This window comes from Calonectris borealis, chromosome 5 (genome assembly GCF_964195595.1).
Source record: "Calonectris borealis chromosome 5, bCalBor7.hap1.2, whole genome shotgun sequence".
NCBI classification, from domain to species: Eukaryota; Metazoa; Chordata; class Aves; order Procellariiformes; family Procellariidae; genus Calonectris; species Calonectris borealis.
The window spans coordinates 12,414,806-12,439,532 of NC_134316.1; the positions used below are offsets into that span (position 1 = coordinate 12,414,806).

A 24,727-nucleotide genomic window follows, 5' to 3' on the forward strand; every position below is an offset into this window, starting at 1 on the left:
GCATTAAAAGGTGAATAAAGATGAGCCAACTGGCTCGCTGTGAGCACCGCACGCAGGCAGGTACCACCCAGGGCGAAGGGGCCACGCCAAGCGGGGCAGCAAGAAAATCCCAAGACAGAAGCAGTGAGCGTTGAGCTGCCTGGTCTAGGGAGGGCTCAAAGGAAAGAGATGGAGACAGCAACTGCCATTGATACAAATCTGAATTTATCTGTGTAGGAGCCTGTGGGATGGAGGGCCAGTGTGAGTATTTGCATGCCCCGAGGCAAAGGCAGGCTTAGAGTGGGCTTTGTTCCCCTGTATTAGTGGTAGGACAGAAGCTGCACGCCACCACAAATAATCCTTTGCATTTTTAAACCAAGGCACTGTGGGTACACCACTTCTTCCAATTGGTCCAGTATAGGCATTTAATAGGTTAAACACGTAATACATCTACAGGACATACATTAGTTGAGTATTATGTACAGGTGGCATTTTACAAAATTAGAAAGAACTGAAATAGAGCAAAATCCAACAATGTCTTACTCCATAAAACTTCCTTTCTGCACTACATGAAATATTCTACAAGCTAGACTAGAAAAATATGACTGAATGTCTTTTTTTTCCTTTTTAATTTCTACAAAGCTTTTAATCCAGAAAAAAATACAAAACAACTATTGAGTTTATTAGAGAGACAACACTTGCACACAGACAAAGTAAGTGGACATTCATAGACCTGCAAGTTGAATAAATAGGGCTTGTTTGTATAAAACAATTTTCTCTCTATCTTGCTCTCCTATTTTAGGGCCTCTGGCCCATGTTCAGAAAAATAAAAATGAGAGGAGGAGTTTGGCTTTGCGTGGTTGTTAAACTGAGGCCATGCGGCTTTAGGAGAAAGCTGTAGTTTGAAGCATCCATTTGCTACAGGTAAAATACTTCAAGGGAGCAGCGCAGAAGAGGGAAAAGGAAAGAGAGGAGTAATTAGGCTGGAAGGAGGAAATCTGGCACTTCTATACGGGCTGTAGCCTTACGTACTAGGATGAAAAAAGTAGTGCTGTGTGGCGTTTTTTCAGGGTGTATGCAGAATTTTGTTGTTTCTTTGGGAAACTTATTTAGGGAAGTGCCATTGACCTCAGGTGGAAATAGGATAAGGGCCATCCAGAGCAGGAAGGGAGGGAGCGTCTGAAAGCAGATAGAGAGCACATAAAATTGGGGGAAGTGTTTCAAACAACTGTTTTTCCTTTTACAAAGTAAAAAGCAAATTAAGTGATACGTCTAACGTCATTCCTCACGGAGCTGGGCAGACGCAGATTGAAAGGAAATCACACAGCTAAAAATATGTCGTCACCGTCGTTGTTTTTCCCCCAGAGCTTTGTAAAACTTCTCGACAGTTGATGCAAAAGCAGCGTTTAAAGAGCACCCCGCATCCGCCCGGCCACCTCGCCAGCGCAGCTTTCCTCCCACCGCGACCAGCTGCAGACGGGTCCGAGACGGGGACCTCCTGTCGCTGCTCGTGCGCTACCCAAACACGTAGCTTGAGCTTGTTCTCGCTTCGTTGGCTTTACCAGAAAACTGTCCCCAGGGAAGAGGGTGACGGGGAAGGCAGCCAGATTTAGGAGGTGCTCTTGAAACCTTCAGTTACTCTGGTGAAATTCGGTACTCTGACCAGAATCCCACTCATCCAACAAAATAATTCTGTGACAGCGTAGGTAAGAGAGTCTACATCAAGAAGGCAAAACAGATGGTTATATAGGTTGAGAGAGCAAAGTTTAACTTAAGTATCACATTATAGTTTAACTTAAGTATCACATTATACTATACTACACTGCTTATAAAAAGGGTCCTAGTTCCCAAACACCCCAAATAATGAGCTATATAGTTTTGTACATAAATTAATGTTGCTTTGAAGTAAAATATTCTCTTTCCTTTGTATTAAACATTCATTGCACAGAATTCTTTGTAAGTAAATATATTAAATTTGGTTGCTAAGAAGGTATAAACTTATCTTATTAATACATCTGGCCAATAAATTTTATCCACCATCACACAATTAAAAGTTGCCGTTAGAGAAAATTATTACTGGAGAAAAGAAAGCACTTGGAAGTCAACTTAGGAGTTAACGCTAGAAGAAATCCTGTTATTTCGTTCCACCTACAGCGAGCGGCTTCTTCCGGCTGCAACATTAATTGGAAGTACAGACCCCATCCAGCCCTGCAGAGATGGAGAAAGCCAACTTCGTAGCTTGCGGGACAGTCATCGCTGACACAGTCAAACCCTTTTGAGTACATGCATTATCTATCTCCACCAACACTGTCCAAAGGGTAGTGTTTTGGGCCAAGATTGGTGGTTCTCCTGGGACGGTGGAAGGTCCCTGTGCAGGAATGGGTTCACCCCTGTCAAAATGGCCCCAAGGAAATCCACTGGAGGCCCGAGGTGTCCAGAGACAGCTTGTGCCACCGTGAACTCTGGTCTCCAGGAGGTGGCCGTGCAACCAAAGCCAAGGTGGCCGTGCAACCAAAGCCGAGGGGGCCATGCCGTGGTGACGGCACCCCCCGGCGCCCTCACTCCCGCCAGCAGCACCGCTCGGGCAGGAGGGAGGCGGGTGTGTGTCCTGCCACCTGGGCCCTCCTCCACCCCCTTCTACTGCGGGTGGCTTGGAGAGGACCTGGCGTCAGGCGAAAAGGAGGGCAGGTTTGGGCCATGCCATGGAGCTCCCGTCACCCAGCCCCAACCACCGCCCGGCTCGGGTTGAGGGAGGAACAGCTGGGCCTCTGCACCTACGTTACACACAAAACATACCAAAAGAAGAATCGTCACAACAATTTCTATTAACAAGGTGGGACAAATCCAGCCCTGGCAGAAGCGGGAGCCGTCTCGTTGGCTTCAAGAGAGAGGAGCGTGAGCCACGCCACGGCTGGACCTGGGCCTGAAGAGTGCACGAACAGCACGATCCACCCCACCAAGCCTACAACAGACAGCCTCACTCCACAAACACCAGCGACTAGCTAATCCGCTTCGTCAATGTACAGCGAGAAAGCGTTTCTGAAAGGCATGAGCCTTTTTGAAAAGGCGACTTAAGAAAAGGCTGGTTCATCCAAATTTGCACAGGTTAGCCAAAGGGAGAGAACTGCTCTGGGCTGCCCTGGGGCAGCAGCCTGGAGGCAAATCTTACACTTGCGTCTCTATACAAAAGTTACAAAATCAAATGGTGACTTTATATTACATCTATTGTCCATAATATCACAGTGCTAGTTTTAAATGGCTAAAAACAAGAAAGGTTTTAGATTTAAGACATCCCTCCCGTAGAAATGTAACCCCTTTGTCCTGCTGTTGATACCTGAACGCAGCCTTGCTTGAAAAAGCTAAATCCAATGAAATGTGCTAATTGAAACTAGGAGTGTTTTTCCTTGATAATCTCATATTTCCTAAGAAGTCCCATTGTTTCCCAAGGAAAAATTAAACAAATAATATGAATCGCAGCCTGAAAATCAAAATGTTGAAAAGAACAGTTCTAAAGCCCAGACGCTTCTTACCAAGTACTAACTAAATAAAACCCTTGCAGATTTAAATACAGATTACTTTGACATGTCTTCAGAGTGTGTTAGCTTTCCAATAACATTCACAACGAAGTTTCACTTCTGAGGCCATGGAGTCCCTACTCGTCCTCTTCAGTTCTGCTTTCCAGAGTATCTGTACTGTCTTCCGCTTCTTGAGCTGGGTGCACTGAAGTATCTGCAAAAAAATAGCTCGTCAGCATTTATTCCCCCATACAGGTACAACAGCCCTCATTTGATTCCCTGCTCCACCAGGCAGATGATCCATCAGGGTGCTCAGACTCGACATGAGCAATTCGCTCTACTTGCAAACCAGTAGTTAAACCTGGAGTAGGGTACTCTGAGTGCATCACAGCCTGACTTTACAGGGGATGTCAGACCTCAGGACGGGTAGCGAGATGAGGTGATGATCCCTCTCATTAAAAGCAGGAAAACCACTGTAGTGGGAGGGCTACCTGCTGTCTTAGTGAAATCTGCTTAAACTCTCAGTCCTGAAGACATAATGAGTCCTAACGTCACTGCACAAAATCAACACAGAGGCCATAACATGCAACCTGGAGGTCAGACCATAGATTTGGCTCATATTTCTTCTTGAATGATCAAACCCTGTGGTTGCCCCCACCTAGAAATGCCAACTGGAATAGCAGGTGATTTGACACCTCAAGATCAGACCATTTGTCATCACCCCTTTGGAGGTAAGGGAAGGCGCATCTTGCACCCCATCCTGGCTGCTGTCTCTGGGCATTTGGGTGGCAAATGGTGTACTGAAATGGAAACCGTGTCACTCTTTAAGGAAAAGAAGAGCACTGAGATGAAAAAAGCAGAATAGACTAGTTCCACACTGAGCATTCACTGTGCAAGCTACGCTCCAACAAGCTCTTATCTTTAGCCATATTTACCCTACAATGACACTACTAGTCATATATACGTGTTTGTGAGCTCCCTGCTACATTAATGCACTCCTGGGATATCATGATGCTTTGAAAATGTGCAGCTGTTAAACACATTGCTTCTAAGCTAGGAGATAGGGAGGTAGATATATGCTATTGAACCGGATTCCTGTTTCCTCAAGCGAACTGCTAATGTGCAGCAAACTGCCTGTTGGCCATGCGAGTGGCCAGCACTGAGCCTGATGCGGATGAAAACACCATGTGCTCAAAAGCTACAAGGAAATTTTCAGTCCACAGGACTCCCAGTGCAGGTGTTTCTGGGCACCTTCATGCACCTACTGCTCTTTGGTACACTATTAACTCAGTGCATGGCATCGCCTGAAACTGCTGTTTTCCTATGGGGAACAAGGATGAAAATTACGCATTCAGACCTTCCAGATCCATCTGCTGCTGCTGCTGCTGCTGGACACAGACTCTTTGGTCACCATGAAGACCCTTGTCTTCTGCTGATTTCAGGTCATCAGGAGGCCAGCGCAGCTCCCCACTTTCCACCTCCCCGGACTCGGTCGGCTCCACCACGATCGACGGCAGTCTTTTGGACAGCTTAGGGTACTTCTCACGTGAGTCTGGGAAGGCCTGGTGAGACATGTGGGGACACGTCTGTCAAAGCCTTGCCCAGGGATGCATATTCAGAGCAAGCAGAGTACACGCTCTGTCTTAGCATCCTTTCTACATTTGACATGCACTCCCATGTCCACCAAAGAACCCGCTCAAACTGGTGTAAGGCAAGCACTCCTGCATAGGGAGGATTTCAAAAGCTCCTCGCCGGCCAAGCGAGGGTGCAGAGGGACTAATAGGACTCAGCACACTCTCCCCTGCATGTGCTGTCCCTTGCTGGGCAAAGACCAGGACCAGAAACCCAACTTTGCTTGCCAGCGTGCTGGGCAGACGATTGCCATGACTTGTGTGATCCAACGTGCACAGTAAAAATGGAGACTTAGGCGACAAAATTCTTTATGTTGCCAAACACTTGTGTGTCAGTTCTGGTGGGTTTTTAGGACACAAAGGTCACTGCTGTAACACTAAGCTAAATGGCTGCTGCAGCCCTTCTAGCTGCTGTGCTTTTGCTCTGATATGATATTCATGTTTTCTTGCGGTGACAGTTTATTAAGAAGCCACCATTCTGCAGAGCTATTTTCTGTAATGTGAAACACTGTATTTTATAATGCATTCGTGCAAAACAGGTAGCCCCAGAGATTCATTTTTACACAGAGGATGGTGCCAGCTATTATTTTCATTTGTGACATTGAAGCTGCAGGTAAAACACTATGCAGTGATTAGAGCTTGAAGCTGAACTACGTCTTTTTAGTGAAGGATACTGTAACACATAAACGTGCTTTCTTGTTTTCAACATAGCTAGTTCATTTAAATCTCTCAGGGTACTTTGTTTTGGATTGGTTTTTTTTCTGGGGCTTTTTTGAGGAAAATTAATTCCAGCTCCTCCAGGATGTTAACGTAAGACAAATTCTGTTGCTGCTTTGCTGAAACCTTATCTCCTGGCTTCTCAAACGTCCATATACCGGCACTAACGGGCTGTAAATGTCTCCGTGCTAGCCGAGTTTTGTTTTATTTTATTTTATTTTATTTTATTTTATTTGTAACAATAAAAGCAAGGTGCAGACTAGGGGACTGAACTAGGGGTTGAGAGCGAGAACCACCTCAGTTTAACCCCAGGTGCTGCCACAGGTTTGCTGCGTGCTGGCGGGAACCTCCCCACATATCTGCAACACATTCACCACTGAATCAGAGTCTCTGGTTAGACTGAGCGCTGCTGTTACGTGAGCCAGTCTCAGCACTGCTCCTCCTACGAGCGCAAGCAGAAACAGTCATATATTTCTTAAACACCATAAAACTGGGCAAAACCTCCAGGACATTGCCAGGGACCTGGGGACTGTAGCGTCATAACCCAGTGGAGGGTTGCTCCAATGGCTTTTGCAACCTTCCTTCATCCCATGAGATGCTCTCTCTAAGACCTTAGGGTTTAGTTGTCCCACATGGCATCAGAGCTGGCATGGGGACGCAAGCCCTTGGGAAGGGCAATTCTCCTCCTACGTGTCTGGGAAGCAGCAAGCACATTTTTATCATTGCTGCGATGCCTGTATCCGACTTCTGGAGATGAGAAAGGACAATAATTCTCATCCTCACGCCCTCACTCCTCATGGTAGTGTTGCCGAGATTCATTACGTTTTGCAAATCTACATGAAGGTGAAAAATGTTGTATATTATTGTTAGTGTTGCAAAGTGAGACACGATTAAGAAGGGATTTTTTTTGTGAGAAGGTCCCTTCAGTGCAACTAGACCAAGTGAATCACTGAAGGTAAATCTTTCTAATGCCTCCCTGAGCTGCAGCCACATGGGCATAACTCAATCTGATCAAGCAATGCTGCTTGTGCTGCCTATCAGAAAAGTTCCCCCCAACTTCCCATTACACAGCCTCCTCCTGACCTGTTTATAATTTGGAAAGACATTTCCATGGCAGCTGTCTCGACTGGGAGGAATTTTTAAGAATCTGTTAATATGATCCTGCTATTTCCAAATATGTTCAAGGTAAAATCTCTTTGGCCAGGACAGGTCCAGAGACACCCCTGAGCAGCAGTGCACTCTTCTTCAGACCAGGTGGAGCCCAGCTCCCTGAGCCTCATGGGGCAAACTGTGGGCAAATTGCCTTATTTCCTCCCAGGGCTGCACATACAGGTGACAGTGACCTGTTCCCCCGGCTCCTGCTCAGCCTGCTCGGGTGGCAGAGGGCTGCGTGAGAGCCACCCCATCCCCAAGCCTGCCGGCAACCCCTGGCAGGGGGATCCAATGCAACAAAATTTCTGCTTTTTCCATCTGCTTTCTGAAGCCCTAGGAAATGACACACGCTGATCTAAAAATGTGCTAAAAGGAGATTATTACGACTGCAACAAAATTTAGGAAAGGCACCTGTGTGGCCTCAGCTTGGCTATTTTTATTTGTGTCATTCTCATACGGTCTTTTCTCACACCAATCACATAATGTTTTTTTCCACCGGAGCCCAGTATTTACCACGTCCCTCCAGGAATGAGTCAGGACTGGCAGGAAGCAGAGCTGCCTGTCGGGCCTCGCTGTGTTTTTCTGCGGAAGCTGGAGTGTGTGACGAGTGGGCAGCAGACTGCAGGAAGAGAAGGACCGGTCTCCTGGCCAGAGTGCTTGGAAGTTGCTGGAAGAAAACTAGTTTTCCCGCTGAGTCACTGACTTTGTGCTACCTCTCGTTTCTTTTTGCTTTGCTGCCTCAGTTGGTCATCACTAAAACGTGGATGGTATCACCTTCTCCCAGAGGGGTGGGGTAAAGGAGCTGGGGGAAACCCTCTGGAGCATATGATCAGGGACACCATAGAAAAGCCATAAAGACATAGGTGGAATCGGAGCTGGCACAGAGTTTGGGCAGTGCACACTAACACAATAATGAAAACTTGGGACTCGGTGAAAAAGAGGAAGGAGAATATTGAAAATGTGTGTGCTCTTTGGGTGAGCAGCATCTATCCTGTGCGGTCAACGAGGCACGGGAAAGCCTATGGTACGCTCTTGAATTGCATACAGCCTTTCATTTCACGCACAAGTGATCTGAAAGGAATTTGCAAAATTTCCGTTCTGACTTCCCTGGCTTCCAAATGCTTGACTTTAACCTGCAACGGGCTTCTCCTAGAGTAGCTTTCCGAGTCTGCCCGCAATAATACATCTTGTGTTGAGAAGCAACTCAGGTCCACCAGGACACTTTTAGGTGGTTTGTCCCCAGCAGTGACAGCGAGAGTCACGAGCAAAACCACAGAGCACAAACTGGGGCGTGGGGGTTGTCACAAGGGGGCTTGGGACATCGTGATCCCTCCTGCTGGAAACGGCACTGCAGGCGGGTGCACGAGTGGGTGTCTGAGACCGCCTGGGGACAGAAAATGCTCTTGCACCTGCCAGCAAATGGCCCTGACCAGCGCTGCCGCTTCGATGCCAGAGCCATTTACGTGAATTACACCATCATTTCAAATGGTCTCTTTTCTAAAAAGGGAGCTCCCTCTGAGCCTGAGGAAACTTAGCTCATTACGCGGGTGGCTGTATAAAAGCTGTGGTATTGGCTGGATGCCTTCATCACGCGATGGTTGCTCAGATCTGAACTCTTGGTGACAAACACCCTCTTTGCCTGCATCCCCACAGGGGCAAGGCATCGCTGCCACCGTGCCCCAGAGGCCTGGCACCCGACAAAACCCTCCCGCCAGAACTCTTACCTTTTAAAAATGAAACCTAAGTAGGATCAAACGTATTTCAGGGCTTGTTCTTCTGACAGCTATGCTCTGCAATTCAACATCTATGTGTATGACAGTTACTGGCTGCATTACATTGCTTTTGAAAAGCACCTCAGGATACTTTCCAGTTTTTCTGAAGTTACCTGGCCTGAAGGGCCTCCTTCTTCCTCAGGAGTCTGGCTGAGCGCGAATTCCTCCATCACCGGTTCCCGTGTGTTCATCACCTCTGTCATGCTGCGAATATTAAATCAGAATTGGAAAACTCAGCTCTGAGCTTTGGCCCCACAGTTAATTTGACAAAAGGCTTTGGCTTTTCATATTCGTTAAAATAATTGTGTTACAGATTGTCCTTTCTAAACAGCCCTCCAAGAATTGTTTCCTTGGCCCTACGAGCCAACCGCTACCACCGCATGCCGTGATGCAGAGCAGGGCATCGACCCCAGCTGCCCCGCCGGGACAGCAGAGAGGACCCCCATAGCGTCCCAGAGCTGTCAGCAGGAAAATATGAGCCCTCCTATGTTATCAGCAAGCAGTTCATTACTAATATATGAGCTCAGAAATTGCGTCTGTTGACCAAAAAAAGTTACTCGTGGAGATATCAGCCTTGAATTAAATTCTCATTCTTCATAACATCTTCAATATTTGCTCTTCCCAGATGTCTCTTCTATTTCGTTATGAGCCAGCACTTCTTTTTAAACTGTTAATTCCAGACACACCAGCTGTATTGGTGTCTAAGGGCCAGATTTTCAGTAGTCTTTACTTGCTTGAGTGTTCAGAGGGGCGTTGAGTGGGATTTTCAAATGCATCAGGGAAGGTTTGGCACTTAAATCTCATTTAAACCAGGGACTTAGGAACCTAAGTTGCTTACGTGCCCATTAAGCATCCCCCCGTGCTGTTTGGCGCCCGAGGGACTACAGCGCTGGCCCTCGCACTCTCCTTGTTCCACTGGGCACTTGGGCAGCCGGGAGCAGAGGGGTGAGAGCCAGCTGCAGCCCGCACTGCAGGGAGCTCAGCCCAGCCCACGGCTGGGTAGCCACGCGTCTCTACGGCGTTAGGATTTTCCTCACATTTGAGATTTATAGATGCAGCATTCTACTGAAAAATTTGAGGGTGCCTGAAAACTTCATAATGCGTATTAAGCGCATAGGCACAAACAGAGCCTGAACCGCTCTGTTTGACCTACAGACTGAAGGGGCCACGTTCATTTTGGATGGGAATACATCAGCCCTGGATGGGTTTGGCCCCGGGCATTTCACTCTCTCTAGCTGGCATTCATCAGGTACAGCAGCTACTGGCTGCCGGAGCCTCCTGCAGCACGCAGAACGTAGGCATCATCAATTACACCGCCCTGGCACCTGCCACAGCAAGCACCCCTTTAGGCACGACTAAATGCTGCCATTAATTCTGGTCCTGCTTCACACACAAAAGCCTTCTTTGTAAAGGCTGCTCCCACTGAGAAATGCAAACTAAAACATCTTAAGGATAACTTGTTTCAGGCTTACATTACCAATTACCCCACAAAACTAAATTTTACAATATCTGCAATCACTACAAAACCCTTCACAATGACTTTAATTAGCTGTAGCCCAGAGCAGCGTGATATCGTAGAGACTTTCGCTCCCACTGTATCATATTTAAAAAAGAGCACAGCAGACCCAGAAGACACTTGAGCTCAGCTGTGGGCCAGGACCCGACCTAGGGAAAAGCCCTGAAATGCTGGCCTTGGACCCAACCAACGCTGAATTAAACAGCACATTTCCTGGTACACACACACACACGAGGGGAGCGGAACCAGGCTCTGAAACTCAGCAAGAGGCTGAACCAGACCCCTGATCTGGGCATCCCCCAGCTTACACAGCCTGAATCCTCCCAGAGCCACAGCACAGCAGAATAGGGACAGATTCTGCCTGCTAGGAAGAGAGTTTTGAATTCCCCGCCCTTGCTTGGACCTGTACGCTCCCCAGGGACACCACATCAGGACACCACAAACCACCTAATCAGTAAAATACATTTATTTTCTGGATGCATGCTTTTATTCCTGCAGCATCCAGCGGGCCATACCACTGGGCACCCGTGGACAACAACACTGAGGGACTGGTGATCTGGAGACCCTTTCCTGGAGCAGTGACCATGGGCCCAGCTGTGCCAGCTGTTCCTACACCCCAAGACAGCGCTTAAAAGATCAGAGCTGTGCCCTTGAACCCTTCCCTGTCCAAAAGGAAAGCAGCACTCCCTCCGCTGCCTCCTTCCACTGATCACCCCTGGTGCTCATGCAGTTCTTGCCTTTTTTCCCCATCCTGGTCCTGGTCTCTCCCTTGCTCCCAGAGGGACCTTTTTGCATCCCTCCTGCTGCCCCTCCAGTGCTGCCTCTGCGGATGACCACGCTGGGCCACAGCAGGACCCTGCTCTCCCACCCCACCTCTTTGGGAAGATTTGGTCTGGGGGGCTTTCACACCGCCTGTTAACCAGACCCAGCCATAAGCGCAGAGAAACACAAGGCCCACCACTCTGACCACGTCCAAGATGAATGTCTTTCTTCTCAGATCCTTTTTGGGGTTCAGTGATGGAGCTGTCCTGGATTGCAGAGAAAGGGAAATGAGAAAGTGCGTGTGTGGCTGGAAATAATCTTGGAGGCTTTGCGGGGGGCCGGAATTTATGAAGTCTTGGGCTTGGCTACCACGGAGAAGACATGTCCCACTGCTGTGTGTCCTTGGGGTTGGTCCCCACTAGCCAGCGGCAGACTCCTGCAGTAGCCCACAGCTGGCTGGTTTATTTTAACAGCCTTTCAATACATACCAAGTGTTTAAAACACTTCTCTGTCCTTGTTCCATGGGACATTAGAGATATACATCCACACATGCACTGTCAACTATGTCATATGAGCTCAAAGATGTTGTTAAGACCTCATGAAATTCTATTATTGAGCAATAATGGGCTCCGTGCTTCCCTAAGACCACATTACACCCCGCAGATTATTTCTAAATGACAAAGACAAATGATTCTGGCTAGGAAAACGGTGACAGTCCTGCCAGTGTTACAGCAGATGCCTCAGTGAATCAGCTCCCAAGCTGTTGAAGCCCAGGCCATTTCACAAAATCTGTGCAACTTAAGGCTTTGATTGAATAGGATGGCAGAAGTGATTGTACTTGATGTGTTTCAGAAAAGAACATGGGGCCATGCAATTGGCAAAAGAATTAGGCTTTAACTGGAATAGATTAATTGTTCTCAGTCTCCACTTAGAAACAGTGAAGGAAAGCAGAAGAAATCTATACAGGCTGCAAAAGCAGTGATGCTTCTAACAAGCTTAACTAGGTATTTAACACTAAAAACTACTAGAAGTAAAATAATTGAGAATGCCGCTGCAAATCAGTTCATCTGAAACTTTGAAATCACCTGTAGGACATCACCAAATTGTTTATAAAGCCACAGAATCTGAAAAAGGGGTTGGCTGCTGCTTAGGGCTTTTTTACCGATGATATGATTTATGGGCTGGATAATATTTTACTTTTCAGCCAGTTTTGATTGAAAATATTGAGCCACTTTTACTGCTGCTTTTATGTGAGATGTACTAATATACAATAGAGAAGTGGCTGATACAAGCAAATTATTATAAGAACTCTCTCTTAAATTCAGTCTTGTATTCATTTTATGTACAGTAGGTGCTGATATCACCAATGACATGCAGTAGCCATAGTGATGCAAAAGAAGGCAATAAATAGCATTTACAAACAAAGAATAAATTCTGTTCTGCTGGATGAGTCACTTACTCTGAACCTTAAAATTCTTGTGGCAGTGCATTAAGAGATGCATTTACTTCCCCTAGGTTTAATTAAGCTCAACTATACCAATTAGGGGAGAAAAAAAGCAAAATCTGTTCTTGCTTTTCTGTGAGAAAACTACATTTAGAGAAGATTATCTTAAATGCAACTACTACGGTTGCAGGACCATGCTATGCTGATCTTTTTCCAGGGGCACAGAGCAAACGCACAGCCCACTTTCTGCTGTTTGCGATGGCGCTAACAAGGTCAGTAACATACAGAGCAATATATAGGTTGACAAGTGCTAAACCACTTACCATGAGAAAGCACTCAGAAATAATGCATGCATTTTTATTTTAGTTTTTGAACAGAGGGCAAAACTGACCTGTGAAATTCCTGGTGGTGAAACAGTATTTGATTGAGGACCAGTTTCAGGATCCAAAAACATGAAGCACTTATGAGGTTACGGAAAACAGGCAGGTTGCGTGATGCAAGCAAAGATTGCCTTAAGAAGAGGGGCAAAACCACATTTTATGGGACAGGCTGAGCCATGGTTGGGAACAGTTATTACCTGAAGCAAGGATCAGCCTGGACAGACACGCATCGAACTGAGGCCCGACCCCGCTCTCACCTCACCAACCAGGATGGGCAGCAAAGGGGACGCCCGGCCAGAGGACGAGGCTCCATGGAGGATAAATGGCAAGTACAGGGCAATGACAGAAGAGAACGCGTTACCTTCAATCACATCAACAGATGTCGCTTCCGAAAACTGTCCTCGCTGCAGACGTTCACGTCGTTGATGAAGTGTCGTGCAAACTCTGTCAAATCCTAAAAGTGCCTGAAAGAGACAATACAACAGAGTCAGAGCGTGCAACCAAAGCGACCACGCTGGCAGCGACCGGTGTGAGAGAGTACTACTGAAAACTTGCTGCAGAAACTCCTACTGTGAAGGTCTGTATAATTTTCTACACCAGATGGGATTTGATCTCACTAAGGACGCAGCTCGTAGCATACCTTGTGAATTACTGAGGCAATTACTGTTCCAAAAACACCCAAAGCTCTTAGCTGAAACACCTTGCAATCTGACTTTTTTGTGATTATGATTCCTTAGTGTAAGCTACATAAAAATTGCTGAACCTGGGACACTCTGAAATTCTGCCATATAGGAATTTTGATGATAGTTGGAAAATCAGAAAATAAAAATGTATACCCTTATTTGGCAGGATCAGTCTGCTTAGTGAGGCATGGCTTAAAACATCAAAGAACGAGACTCCTGCTCAAGAAGCTACTGGTCAAGACACAAAGAAGACAAAATATGCTGAAAGAAGGATACCTTAGGATCACATTACTGCACGCTTCTTTCAGATGTCACAGGAGAAGTGATTTTTGCAGAAGTCTACTCCAAACTGAAGGTAATACTTTGACTGGTATCAAGACAGGGATCCTGGTGAGCAGAGGTGAGGATCCCACCATTTCAAAGCGTGCATCACTGATTTCTGATGACTTCTCTGTCAGAAAGTCTTAGCTGAAGAGCTTGAGGAGTTACAGTGCTGAAATATAGTCAGTATCTTGGCCAAAGATGATTTTCTGAGAAATTTGTTTAGCCCTACAGCTTGCCAAATATATATTCATGCCAGCCACAGCTATTTCCTTGGATGGGAAAAAGGTGTTTTCAGTGCAGTGAATGGCACTAGTGTATATATTTTATATCCTCCAGTGGTTTGGATTCCAGCCCAAGTGATTAAACAAATCTACCTGCTCTGGAAGCCTTCCTACCAAGATTTATAACTCCGAATTAACTGCACACTGATTTTATTCAAAAACAGTGACAGAGGAAAAATTGTGCATTGCATTCTGGAGTTTCTTCTCATGCCGCAGGCCATGCTTATTGCAAATTAGGGAAGCAGGAAATCACATCTCCATCCCCGGGATTCAATTCAGAAGGTTGAATTCTTGTCTGGCAATTTTCCTTCCTAACCAATGACCAAACCAACTTCAGAGAGGCTAATGTTTTGTCCCTTAAAAGTTCATGACTACACTCAGTGTTTGTCTCTTGTATGGAAACCAGAGAGCATCCGATACTGTGTTATCCAATATTCTGGGAAGAAGATTTTTATCCCACTACTCATTACAAAACCGCTGCTATTAAACCTATGAAAATTCAGCACGAACTTGTCTACCTTCAATCTCTCCTTTAGAAAAGATTGGGTGTAATAAGAACAGTTATTACACTGAGTCATCTCAGAGAGATGAGAGATAAAATAGTGTAAGAGAGAACGAACCGGGCACCACATGGCCACTGGTTGGAATCCAAGCCAGGCCACTTGCTATTTAGAGGTATCTTTAGATGCCTGGTTAGCTGTATATAAGGGTCCACGCAGTACTGAATGAATTAAACCCACATCCATTGCTTTTCCAGTCTCAGCAAAGGAATTCTGGATTGAACTGACCCAAGACCAATCTCCTCTCCAATGTGTTGGGCAACTCTGTCCTATGGTGCATGCAATGCTTGAGAGGGGATTTCAGCTACTTGAAAGCTGTAATAAAAAGAAAATCACTTAAGGCCTGCAGCATGGAAGAAGTCCCTTCTCCCAGCCCCACAGCCATATTTAAAAACATGAAAACTTCTTCCCAGTCAAGATTGTTGAGAATTCAGTGTTTCCAGTGGATAAAACTACCAGAATGCATTTATTCTCTGAAGAGGAAATACTCACTTTATCTACCTAATAGATGTGATTATCTTCTTTGGCTGACACTAGAGGAAATATAACTAATACTCTTCCTTCTATGATACTGCTTAATCTTTCAAAAACAAGGCACGGCTACTGAGACCACGCGACGAGCCTTTACTGCGGGGGAAACAGTCTGGAAATTACTCAAGTAAAGCCTTTCTCTGCTTATTTCTTCTTGTCCCTTCTTACTTTTACCCACCTTTGCTGCTTTGCTGATCAGTCCAGCCTGGAGCCTGTTTGCTCAATGCACCTCCTCCCAACCTACCCTGCTTCCGCCTCCAAAATAACTTGCCCTCCTTTGCCTCAGCTTGATAACCATTTTCTTCTCTGGCTCCAGGAGTACGAACACAGCTGTTCTGCTATTAACAGCGATCAAGAAGTCTCAAGTCTCAGAGAGCAGGGACACTACCTGGCCACCCCTCCTCTGGGCTTGGAGAGCCCTGCTACACCTCCCAGTAAAGAACAGTTGATTTAGGGGCTGCTCCAATGAGCTGGTCATGCCCTGCTTCTCTAGGAGCCGCAGCACCAAGCGAAGTGTGAGGAGATACAACCAAGGGAATGATAATAGAGCTGGTTCCACCAGTGAGACCAAGCAACGCTTCAGTGGTGGCTCCTTTGCCCAGATCAAGGGCCCTCAGCCTCCCACCCCACACAAAGGGATGGATTTCCACCTGTGCTGCTTGGCACAGGCCAAAAGCCCAGGCACCGAAAGGTGCTCTCGGGGCTTCTTTCCCACTTCGGAAAGCATCTGGGACACATTGTGTGTTTGGAGTTTCTACACCACAAGGACACGGTCTGTCCCGGTGGTGTGGTCTCACCACCCACGGGAGGACAACCGGCACCAGGGAGCAGAAGCAGGATGCTGTGCAGCAAGTCTGGCCAGCTGGAGTGTGTGGGAAGCCCAGCCTGGCTGTCTCTCCTGGGTCATGCCTGGCCTTGCCATGCGGGGAGAGGACTCCACCAGGCACAGCAGCAGAGGCCTTTCCCTGGGATAAATCCACTGTGAATTGCAAAGTGGATGTTTTTAAGGTAAGCGCGCTTCATCGGGCAAAACAGAAATAGGAACCGGCCACAGGTTGCAATCCTAGCAGCCCGCAGATCGGCCGCTTGATAAAGGAGCCCTGCGTTTCAGAGGCGCCAAGCCCCGAACACTTCCCTGGGAGGCAGCAGCACCTCCAACATCAGGTCACTCTCATTTAGAGATGCCTCCTACTCTGAAAGCATCACCTCTCCTCTCCCAGCTGCCCCAGAGTTGGAGACAAATGGGTGGCAGAAGGAGACCTGACCTCAGGGTGCCAGGTTAATCATTCCCCCACTGCGCACTCATGGAAATATGATGATAACAGCCTAACAATACCACATTGAAGGTGCACCTTCTTACAAGTAAGTGTAGATAGGTGGCAGAAACTGGCCTTGAACCACAGTTCCACGTGCAATTTTATCATTTCTCTGGCACTGCAGAAACGGGAGCCCTCCCCTTCTTATTTCAATGGGACAATCCCAGGGGCTTTACCAGCCCCGTATTTAAATTGTGCTGGAGAGACGTTCCCCACGTGGCTCTGCACGCGGGAGGACTGTAAACACCGAGCTCTGGGAGCTCGCCCGGCAATCGCAGCGCACACACGGTTCCCGCTGATTTCAGATAGCGCCTCAAACAAACCAGGAGTCCAGCCCTGGGCGTCCGGTCCCCCCCGCTTCACCCCACTAAAGCCTCCGGATAAATGCTAACTTTTCTTCATTCGAGGAGCCTAGTCTTTGTGTGTGCTACAGAAAGAAACCCCTGCTATTGAAAATTGGGACAGGGCATGCATGAGAATGGTGTTAGGCAGGAGAAGCAATGGTTTACTGCTTGATTTTTGCAAAGTGGAAAATTTCGACGGGCCACAGTAAACCCTGCTCAGCAATTCCCAGTAAACAAACAGGTCTAAGGAAGAAGGAAGGGTGCCTTATTTGAGCCACTTTGCTGCATCAGATCGGGCTGTCAGTTCAGCCAGGGTGGATGAGCGGGCAGTCTAGGACAGAGCTACATGAAGGGGCTGCTCACACGGTACCAGAAGGTGCACGTCCCTGCAAGGAAACGTTAGTCGGTGTTTTCTAGGTCCAGGTGCTTCTGTGGATCCAACTCTTTTATGCCTCAGTCTTATGTTAGTGTCCTAGGAGGACGGAGCTACGGCTTAGGCCCTGCAATGCTTCAGGCCACACAGGTGGCCTGGGCCATCCATAGGTAGGACCATGCCCAGTACCTTTGCTGAGGGTGGGACACCAGCCTCAGCCTCCTGGCACAACCTAAACTAAGCATTTACCTCAGTGACACCCTGCAGCCTCCAACTTCTGCCTACTGAGCTCAGCTTTTGGACACTGTGGATAGGAACTTGGACAGCTTCTTTGTTTCCCCCGGTTGCACATTTGTAATGGATGCACTTTATGAAGTGTTGTGGATTCCATGGGACTAGCGAAATGTAAATTACCGCAGAATGGACCACAGAGATAAATGCGCGCGTGTATGAACTCCTATTTAAACCTCCCACTTCTTTTTGGATGCAAATCTCTTTCCTAAGCAACTGAGAAAAGTGCGATATGTGTCAGAGTCTGGAGATTAGAGATCTGTTCTGTTCCCTCATTTCAGAAGCTCTTGTCTTTGGCCACCCACACAGTACTTGAGTTCTGCTCTCCGCAGGCCAAAGCTGCCTTCCTCTCTCGGCAGCGTGTGCTCTGCAGAAGATGTCGATCTCTCTCAGGAAGCAGCAAGATGAAATGACTCTCGATGTGGAGGAGCAGGCATTTCAGCATGAGACACAGCACGTAGTTTGGGAGAGCGAAAAGGGGTAGGAGGCTGCTATTTCCAGACCGTGCTGCCTCTCACCGCTAACTTCCCAGCGAGCTGCAGTTTTTACTGTTCCTGCTCCAAAGAAGCTACTGGGGTAAATATCACCTTGGGGAATTTCTCAAACACTCATCTGTGGACTACCAACACCAGAAAACACAGGCTCGCAAAGGGCATGGTCCTGGCAGATCACTCTACCTCAGCCTCCTTGACTCCTGGTGTTGCACAGTGAGGCACCGGGGAGCCGTTGTTCTCACATCCCCAGCTCCTGGAGCGCCATGACTACACACAAACCTCAACTTCCAGTTTGTTGTAGTTGTCCAAGTTCCTACTGGCCCTGTTTGCCAAAAGGAGCTAGAAACTTGACTCATAAATGGTCAAAGAAGAAGGAAAAAGAACTAAAATGTGCCTGTGTTTAACTATCGCAATTTTTAAAGCAATCTCATGATTTGGGGGCGATTTAACTCAAAGTTTTTTGCATGTTTGCAATGCTGCTTGCTATGGATGCTTCCTTGGTAGGTTTTTCTTTTTTCTTCTTCTTTTTCCTGGACGCTTTAGAGAAGCTTATTGATTTCAGCTCTTTGATCTCAGCACTAAACTACCTGAGCTTCCTCGCGGAAGATGCCACAAGGGATAGGTACGGCAAGGGAGGAGAGCGGGGCAACCAGCCAGCCAGGATGCTTGGAGATAAGGATGAGGAGCAGACAGCCAGGAAGCATGTGCAGAGCAGCGGAGGGAGAAAGAAGCAGAGCAGATGGGAAGAATGACTAAGCCAGCTCCTCCGAATGCTGGTAGACCTCGGTATCATGGAAAACTCCAGAGAGTCCTCATGGAACCGTGTGCCAAGAGAAAGTTTGGATTTATGTCTTTTAACATTGGATTCAGCAGCTAATTGATGTGAAAGGACCTCATTAAGAAAACAGCCCCATCAAAATTAGAGATAAGCCTCAACAAGCTGTTAAATGTTTTTAGAGGTATCTCTTCTGGTACTCGCTGTGCAAATACTCTCTCACCTGAGAACTTGCTGTTGGGATTGGAAATGCCTGTGCTGAGCAGAGTGTTTCTGAGCTCTGCTCACGCAGTGAACCTTGCATTGGCTTCAATTTCTCAAAACCTTATGAAGCCAGCACCTTACAAATAAGTATATCATTCCTTCTAATTCAGAGCAACCGTTACTTGGGTTGCTCTGGGTCTCAGAAAGAAATGGTTTTGTTTCCGGGATCTTCCCTGGAAGATGACAATTCTCTCATCCCTCATATTTGATGCCACGATTGTCCCTCACCTTATAGGACAGGGAACTGGTGACAGATGAAAATTGGCTTCCTGTGCTTCTTTCCACTATTCCCTAGGTATTTCTGGATGGTCCTGAATTCAGGCCATAATCCCATGAGCAGAAGATGAGTGAGGAAAAAAGTATCTTAGAACATCAACACAGAGTAGGTGATTCTTAGATGGAAATGTCATGGGAAATGGATTGCGAAATGTCTGATGTCTTTCTGGCAGTGTGAAAGAATACTCCGGATAGTCTATCACTGCACCCATTTCTAGGTAACAGAATAGGATAAGAGGTTAGGTACGGTTAGGTAGAACAGTGTTTTCTTAAAAGATAAACTAGTTCTTTCCTTGTAACTCTGGGGAAATTGGAACACAGGGCTATCAGTGCTGTAATATGATGCAATATTGAGCACTTAGTAGAGAATTTAGTAAAGTCAATGCAGCAAAAGTGTTAGATTTTAAAAACAAGCAAACAAAAACCCACCAGACATTCCTAAGAGAACAAAGACAAAGAAGACACTTTTAATGTTCCCTATTGGTAATTAACAGCACAACTGCAGGTGTCACGACATCACAACCTCACACCAGAGATGCAGCTGGTTTTCTTTAAGAATTAAAACTCCATAAGCTTAATTGAATTTCCAAGTATGGGAAGTTGCCCCAGCCTGAGATGGAGGATATGAGAACACCGTGTGCTATCGCAGCAGGGATGGGCATGATGGAGAGTGAGGACAACACATAGCTAAAAATAAAGAAATTATTAAAAAAATAAAAATGTGGTATGTTTTTTTTGGAATGAGTCATTAACGCTGAAAGCAGATATGCATTAATAGGGCTATGAGTCTTCCTGCCAACCAATTAACAAGCACCTTCCGGATCTAGAGGTCTCCTAAATATTTGCACACAGGCAGTTTATGCGTGTGCATGTCAGAGACAGAACTCAGCTGAAAATTCAGGTTACATCTTACAGAAGTTGCAGTGGTCTCAACAGAAGAGCTGGACTTGGACTATTCTCTCCTAGTCCTATGGGGACATGGGCACTACGGGGCAAAATGCTGTGGGATCAGTCAATGATGAGAGCAGGGGCTTGTCCTGCTGGACCACAGCTTCTTCCAGCACTGGTACCTGCTCTGCACGGTACTGGTCACACTCTCTGCGAACCGTGAAGGAGATCCCAGCCCCTAAGGACTTGCGATCAAGAGGGAAAAAGGCTGAAATAGGGGGTTGAGATAAGGTTTTAAGGACCTGTTGGTATCAGTCAGTCTTTTTCATTCTATGTGGTTGTTATTCGTTGGCAGTTTTCCTGGGGTTTGCAATGAAGTCTTCCTTTGAAGATGGAAAATGCAGGAAATTGATTCATTTACAGATCTTTCCAGACAAGGTACACATGTCTGAGGAGCAAAGGGAAGGGCTGTTGCTGAGGCAGATGCTGGTCTCCTTGAAGTCACAGCAGGGCTCCTCCTGCTTACATGACATAGGATCCGCCCCGGATCAAGGCTTTTCTGACTGACCCCTCCAAAATAGACAGATGTGGTCAAATGGGCTCAAACGCAGGGGCATAATTTCAGAAATGAGAGAGAAGGAGCAATTTCAGCCTGTGACACTGTGGGGTCGATACCTGATCTATGCAAAAGCCTGTTGCTTAATACAAAGAGATCATTGTGAAAAGGGAGGGAAAGTAGTGACTATATTTGCACGTTCATTTCTTCTGCTAAAGTAATGTACCAGAGACGTTAGAGGAAATTCCACTTGATTGACAAATTGTCAGGCTAGATCGGGAACGCAAGGAAACCAGGTCAAGTCATTCCCTGTTTGCTTGTTTTCTCTCTGTAATCATAATATTGACTCTGAAAACATGTTTTTTTAAATGGAATATTAATTATCAAAATCCTGAGCTGTGAGCTGGATTCTTTTCTGGGCACAAAATTTGTTGCTCATTAAATCTAAGAGATGGAAAACACAGGCTTGAGCCTGCTTGTGTGTAGGCAGATTTCCCCGCTTCACCTTCATTTTCAGGCTACTCATAAGGAGGCATTGTGCAGAGAGCCAGGCTATGGGACAGACGTGAACACCAGCTTCTGGGTCCTTCAATAAGATTTGAATCTATAGCCAGGAGGGCTTCCTTCGCTGTACCCCGACTATATGACTGCAGTAAAGATCTCAGTCAGGAAAAGACGAACAGAAACAAATTTCTCTCTGTATATCGCTTATTGTGGCTTGAGGGGTTAATGCTACATCCAGCCTAACCTAACTCCCCTCTGCGACTGTAGCCATATTCAGAGATCTACAAACACAGCTCTGTCCCAGATGAAAAGAAAATTTTTGTGGTATGCTCATTTGGCAGCAGGAAAATATTCACACCCCTTGCTCAGAGTGTAACATAGTCCTCATTTACAGAGCAAAGTAGGTTCTTTCTTTCTCTACAAGTAATCGTATGTGTGGTATTTGCTACCTGATGGGAAAAGCAGGATTTCAGTGTTCTTTTACCCTAGTTCAGCTAGGCTGCAAGCAAAAGCATTATTGTCCTAAACTTGCGCTTTGCTACCCGCTTCCTCGCCTCAAAAGTTGCCTTGAAAAAAACAAATGGAATCAACGAACAGCTGAGGCGATCGCAGACCACAAACCAACAACTCCCCCAGCGCTACGCTCATTCATCAGGATTCCTTCACACAGCCCTTTCGGCTGCCGAATAAGTTGGTTTGGTTGTTTTTTTAAAGGAGAACCCATTCTTCAGTGAATTCTCCTTAACATCCTTTAATCAAAAAAAAAAAAAAAAAAGCATCTGGAGAAACGAGCCAACGCAGAGGCGCGCTTTCTGCCTCTCCTTCCCCCTCAACTCCCCGCAGCCAGGCGTGGAAGTCAAACACTTTTTCCCGGACGGCGCTCGGACGGCTCCGGCGCCCCGCGCCCCGCACCGCCCCGCACCGCGCCTCCCCAGCGCCCGGCTCCGGCTGCCGGCTCCGCCACGGGCGCGCTGCCCCACGGCGGCAGGCAGCAGCTTCCCGGGCCGCCGCCGCGGGGCTGCAAGCGGAGGACTTACAGGTGGCGGCTCTTCCCCGGGCTGCCCCCGGACCCCGGGGCGGCCGCCCCCCGCCCGCCGCGCCCCGCCACCCGCACCTCCCCCGAGCCCGGCGGAGACCCCCCGCCCCCGGCCCGGCTCACCGGCGGGGCAGGCGAGGCGAGGCGAGGCGGCAGCCGCCCGCCACCCATGCACGGCGGCAGAGGGGAGCCAGCAGCTCCGTCAGCGTGTCCGCATCCTCCCGGGCCGGGCGCTGGCACCGCCGCCGCCGCGGCACCTCCCCGCCCGCAGACCGGCCCCGCCGCTGCCGGCGCGGGGAAACCACTCCCCCGGCAGCGCCGGCGGGCGGCGCGCAGCCACGGCCCCCCCCGGCACGGCACGGCACGGCACGGCCCCCCGCCGCTCCCCGGGCCGCCCCGCGGGGCGGGGGGGGCGGCAGCCCTCGCGGTCCCGGCACTTTCCGTGGACACGCGTGGAACAGCACGGCCCCACCCAGCCCCGGCCCCCGCACCGGCCCGGCCCACACAGCGCCCCACGCGCGGGACAGAGGGTCCCGGGAGGGGACACTTCCCCGGAGCCGTTTCTCACCTTGCCCTGCTCACGGGTGTGGGGCTGACACGGGGCTCCCACCCCTCCCCGCAGCAGTCCCTGCTGAGAAAACTATGAATTCAGGAGGCACAAACTTTTTTTGGTTCTTCTGAGGGGGGTTCTTTTGGGGGGGGGTGGGTGCTCCACCCCAGGGTGAGTTTCCCAGCTGCATCCCCTGCCCGCGGCAGGGACACACTCTCCTGCGGGCAGCATCCCGTCACCACCTCGTCCAGAGGGGCCACGGAGCTGGGGCTGGTGGGCAGGCTATGCCAGGGCGGTGATAAGGGGCTCCCCCCTGCCAGGGGGCTGTCTGGAGCCCACCTCAAACCCACTGGAGAGAGGCTGTCAGGGAAGAGTTTGCAGCTCTGCTTCTATTTGTGATGCTGGAGAAAGAAGCAGAAAACACCCGCAGTGGGTGAGGCACTCTCGTGGCAGGAGCCTGGGGAGCAGTGGCGGGGGGATGTGGCCCCCCAGGGCTGTACAAAGGAGCGTGGTCCTCCCCGCTGCTGTGCATCCCCCTGGGAAGCAGCTCAAGCGCAGGCACTGAGGGGTGTGAGGGGGGCCTTCCTCCCTCTGCTCGTCCAGCGATTGGAGCTGCGGGTTCAGCCTGCAGAGATGCAGCCCCTGGGGTCCCCTCTTCGCTTGGCACAGGGCAGTGGGGCTCCGGGGAGGGACGTGCACCACGGCTGCCGGAACAGGCCTTGCTTTTGATGCCTTTCCCGAGAGCAGCACTTCCAGCACGAGCACACAAGAGCACGATGAAGCGGCGTGAGCACTGAAGGGGAGACGGATGTCAACCCGGAGAGGCCCTTCCAGCATTTGGTTTGTGTGAGGTCCTGTGAAACCAGCGCCAGCACGCGCGGGCGGCACAGGGTGCGTGGAGCGTCCCTGGGGGGCACGGCTGCAGGCGCTGGAGCCCCTGCCCAGCCAGCAGCAGGCAGGGGAAGAGGAGGCGATGCGAAACCTCCTCTTAGATCTCTGCTCGGGCTAACGTTGAGTTGTCAGGAAACAAGGAGCTCGGCCTCCATTTCAGGGTGATTCATGCTTGGCTGGTGGGGAGAAAAATGTCAGCTGCTGCTGATTTAAGGGAAGACACCCGCCTGTTTCTGTGGGCAATGCTGAAGGTAAGTGAATTAGGGCAGTGGGACAGTGCTGGCACAGCTGCGTTCAGCTCTTCATGCACTCAGGACGGTGGACGGGAGGGATCTGTGTCCAGTGAACCCATCTGGGAGTGAAGGCAGCTCCTTCCCAAAGGATATATATAGATGTATGTACACTCTCTATACAAAGAGTGTATCTACCAGGATATTTTCCAGTGCCAGGGTTATGGGCATGGACCCCAACTCAACAGCTGCCCAGGAACTGGTTGTGTCAGCTCTTCTTCGGGAACTGCTCCTGAACTGCGAGCTTTTACACACTGCGTGCTTTTTACACGCTCCTTTTGCAAGTGTGTATAAAACGTAGCTATCAGTTTAAACCTATATGGGCAATATGTAGCTTCAGTGTATAAAGACATGGTGTGCTGGGAATGAGCTTTGCCATGGCAATGGGCTGGCCGTTTGTTTATGGCAGTTTTGTTCCCAGACTTGTAATAAGGAGTTATTCTTGTCTGAGGACGGAACGGCTGTAAGGGTAGATTTATAGGGTGGATGTTGTGTTCCTAATGTTCCCAGTGACATTAGGAATTGCAGGAATTCTTTAGGAAAGAGGTGTCGGTGTGATTGGAGCCCCGGGGTGATATCAGGGAGCCTGTGTGCCCCCTCAGGCACTTGGGCAGGGCAGGCGATGGCTGGGA

The 24,727-nt window shown here is 48.5% G+C and overlaps 1 protein-coding gene across 1 annotated transcript; it reads right to left on the reverse strand.

Moving 5' to 3' along the window:
* Positions 1-390: 390 nt before the first annotated feature.
* On the reverse strand, positions 391-22,643 carry LBHD2 (LBH domain containing 2). The gene is made up of 5 exons (XM_075152485.1): positions 22,488-22,643; positions 13,230-13,332; positions 8,880-8,970; positions 4,852-5,056; positions 391-3,708 (listed from the first exon to the last, which is right to left on the reverse strand). The coding sequence occupies exons 3-5, from the start codon at positions 8,967-8,969 to the stop codon at positions 3,632-3,634; spliced, it is 372 nt and encodes a 123-aa protein (XP_075008586.1). The 5' UTR covers position 8,970; positions 13,230-13,332; positions 22,488-22,643; the 3' UTR covers positions 391-3,631.
* Positions 22,644-24,727: the final 2,084 nt, after the last annotated feature.

What these genes read in the sequence shown, in the direction of transcription:
- LBHD2 (XM_075152485.1), bottom strand. Translation starts at nt 8,969, where the DNA reads ATGACAGAGGTGATGAACACACGGGAACCGGTGATGGAGGAATTCGCG. An exon ending in AAGGAGGCCCTTCAGGCCAG is followed by an intron (nt 5,057 to 8,879) that starts GTAACTTCAGAA and finishes ATGTCTCACCAG; the next exon opens with GCCTTCCCAGACTCACGTGA. An exon ending in GCAGCAGATGGATCTGGAAG is followed by an intron (nt 3,709 to 4,851) that starts GTCTGAATGCGT and finishes ATTTTTTTGCAG; the next exon opens with ATACTTCAGTGCACCCAGCT.